The following is a 2,286-nucleotide window of genomic DNA, read 5'->3' on the forward strand; positions in this document are numbered from 1 at the left end:
GGGGGGGGAGCCCCGAGGGGCGGGGGTTCATTGAGGGGCGTGGCCTCCTCTGAGGGGCGGGAGCTCGTTCCCTGATGGGCGGGGCCATTGGGGCGGGGCCTCCCCTGAGAGCCGAAGATGGCGCCGCCCAGACGCGCCTGGGCCCGTGGGCGCTGCCGGAGCCCGGCCGGGGCTCCTCCGGGGTGAGGAAGGTACCACCCGGCGGGGCGAGTGGCCCGGCAGCTCTGCTGCCGGCCGACATGGACCAGCGCCTGGCCGAGCTGGTGGAGGAGCTCACCACCTCCGGAGAGCCGCGGCTGGAGCCGGGCAGGATGAAGGAGCTGAAGAAGATCTGCAAGTACGGTCGCAGGGAGGGAACGAGCGGGGCCCCGCTGTCTGTGCCCGGGCCGGGCAGCCGCGGAGCCGCCCCGGGAGCCGCCCTGGGCCCTGCTGTAGGGGGCTGGGTGCTGTCGGGGGCCTGGGTGCTGCCAGCACAGACACTGCTGGTTTAAAATTTAAAATAAATTAAAAACCCCCGCGAGCTTCTGTTTTTCTGTGCCGAGCCTCTCGTTAAGTAACTCCTGCTCCTTTTCCTCCCTTGTCTCCCTGCCCAGGTCGTCGGAGGAGCACATCAGCCACGCCTTCCACCTGCTGGTGACGCGGCTGCAGGAGGAGCACGCCGAGATGCGCTTCTCCGCCTTCCAGGTGGTGCAGGAGCTCTTCGCCAGGTCCCACCAGTTCAGGACGCTGCTCATCGCCAACTTCCAGGAGTTCCTGGAGCTCACGGTGGGCATAGACCACGAGCAGCCCCTTCCCCCGCCCAAGGAGGTGGCGCAGAAGCTGAGGAAAGCGGCCATCAAGGCGGTGCAGGACTGGCACGAGAAGTACGGGGAGGCTTACAAGCAGCTTTCCCTGGGATACCACTTCCTAAAGCGGAATAAGAAGGTATTCTGCACTGTTACTCCGCTGTGTTTTTAGGTGATGATCGCTAGGAAATGTTTAAAGCAAGGAAACTGATAAATACTAAAAGAAAAAGCAGTTGGAAGTGACATTGCCTGGAGGAGACAATTGCCTGTTTGGAAAACAAACCTTTTCAGTTCATCCTTCAAGACTGTAAAGCTTTACAAGCCCCAGGCTTGTTCTCAGAGCTGGGCTCAGCCTTTTCTCAGGGTGTAGGAAGTATTGCTTTCACCCACTGAATCCTGCCTGGAGCTCCAAGGTTTAGCCCTTTTTTGGAAGGGAAATAATGGTTATGCCTTAAACTTTCTATGCCAGTTTAAAATAACCTGATTTCTCTACTGAGCTGTCCAATTCTATCTTCCCTTTGCTCTGCAGCAGAGACAGCAAGTGTGGGTGTTTGCCCTCCTCAGCTTTAGTGTTACTGTGCCATACAAGAAGTTTTATTAAAGAGAAATTTCTTGTATGTAACCCACTTGCTTTTAGATCTCCCTTCGAGTCTTCAAGTTAGTGTTTGGAACGTTCTGCTGCTTTAGTATGTCTTCTGCTGCACAAAGAATGAAATTGGGAATGCTATTCTAGCATTCACACTATCTATGATAATAACAGGCTTTCAATAAACATACTGATTTTCTTTCTCTTCAGAAAGACAGATGTTTAGTGTTCTTAAGAGTACATAAAAAAACCTTTGTGATACATGATGTATTTCTGTTGTTCTCGTTCCACACTAAATTTCTCATATTCCCTACTTGCTGCACTGTGCTGGTTTTTTAATACAGTTTTTGGCATCTGCTCACAAAAGATGATTGTCTCGGGATTCTCCTTTTTTGTCTTGTCTAGTAAAGAAAGAAAATAAAATGGCAGTGGCAAAGAGAAATGCAAGACTGAGACAAGGGAGGTTAAATACATGACACAGTTTTACCCAGTTGTTGTACAAGCGTACAACAGATTCTGTGGAGTCTGGCAGGTCTGGCTGTGCTCCTGTGGTCAGTCAGGACAGAGGGATCCCTCCCCATGTGATACAAGCTCCCCAGCGAGGTAGACTGTGCTGTTTTCTAGAGCAGCTGAATTTGAATTCCTCTAGAAACATTAATATCAATAGAAGCAATCTCAGGTAGTTTGATTGTAGTTGATGTGAGCCAACTGGCCTTTTGCCAGCGTAATACTTGGAAGTGTGAAAAGCAACCCAAAGGTTTGAGGAGGCATTTTGACTTCCTAGTAGTATGAAGTACCTCTGCTGTTGTGTGTTACAGGTTTGGCACAGTGGTGCCAACAGGTAGGGCAACTTAGGAGAAGTGTTAGCTCTGTGTGTGGTTTGTGGGTTTGGCTGGCTTTTTTTTTTTTTTTTTT

The 2,286-nt window shown here is 51.4% G+C and overlaps 1 protein-coding gene across 1 annotated transcript; it reads left to right on the top strand.

The window, feature by feature from the left end:
* The first annotated feature begins 74 nt into the window (after positions 1 to 74).
* LOC108491910 (UV-stimulated scaffold protein A-like) lies at positions 75 to 2,014 on the top strand. Its single transcript, XM_017803705.1, has 2 exons — positions 75 to 337; positions 594 to 2,014. The coding sequence occupies exons 1-2, from the start codon at positions 75 to 77 to the stop codon at positions 955 to 957; spliced, it is 627 nt and encodes a 208-aa protein (XP_017659194.1). The 3' UTR covers positions 958 to 2,014.
* Positions 2,015 to 2,286: the final 272 nt, after the last annotated feature.

This window comes from Lepidothrix coronata, unplaced genomic scaffold, assembly GCF_001604755.1.
Source record: "Lepidothrix coronata isolate B3197 unplaced genomic scaffold, Lepidothrix_coronata-1.0 Scaffold2619, whole genome shotgun sequence".
NCBI classification, from domain to species: domain Eukaryota; kingdom Metazoa; phylum Chordata; class Aves; order Passeriformes; family Pipridae; genus Lepidothrix; species Lepidothrix coronata.

Bases quoted from the DNA above. Each gene is read 5' to 3' on its own strand.
- LOC108491910 (XM_017803705.1), top strand. From the start codon at position 75: ATGGGCGGGGCCATTGGGGCGGGGCCTCCCCTGAGAGCCGAAGATGGC. The intron at 338-593 runs GTACGGTCGCAG...CTCCCTGCCCAG, and splicing joins GAGCTGAAGAAGATCTGCAA to GTCGTCGGAGGAGCACATCA.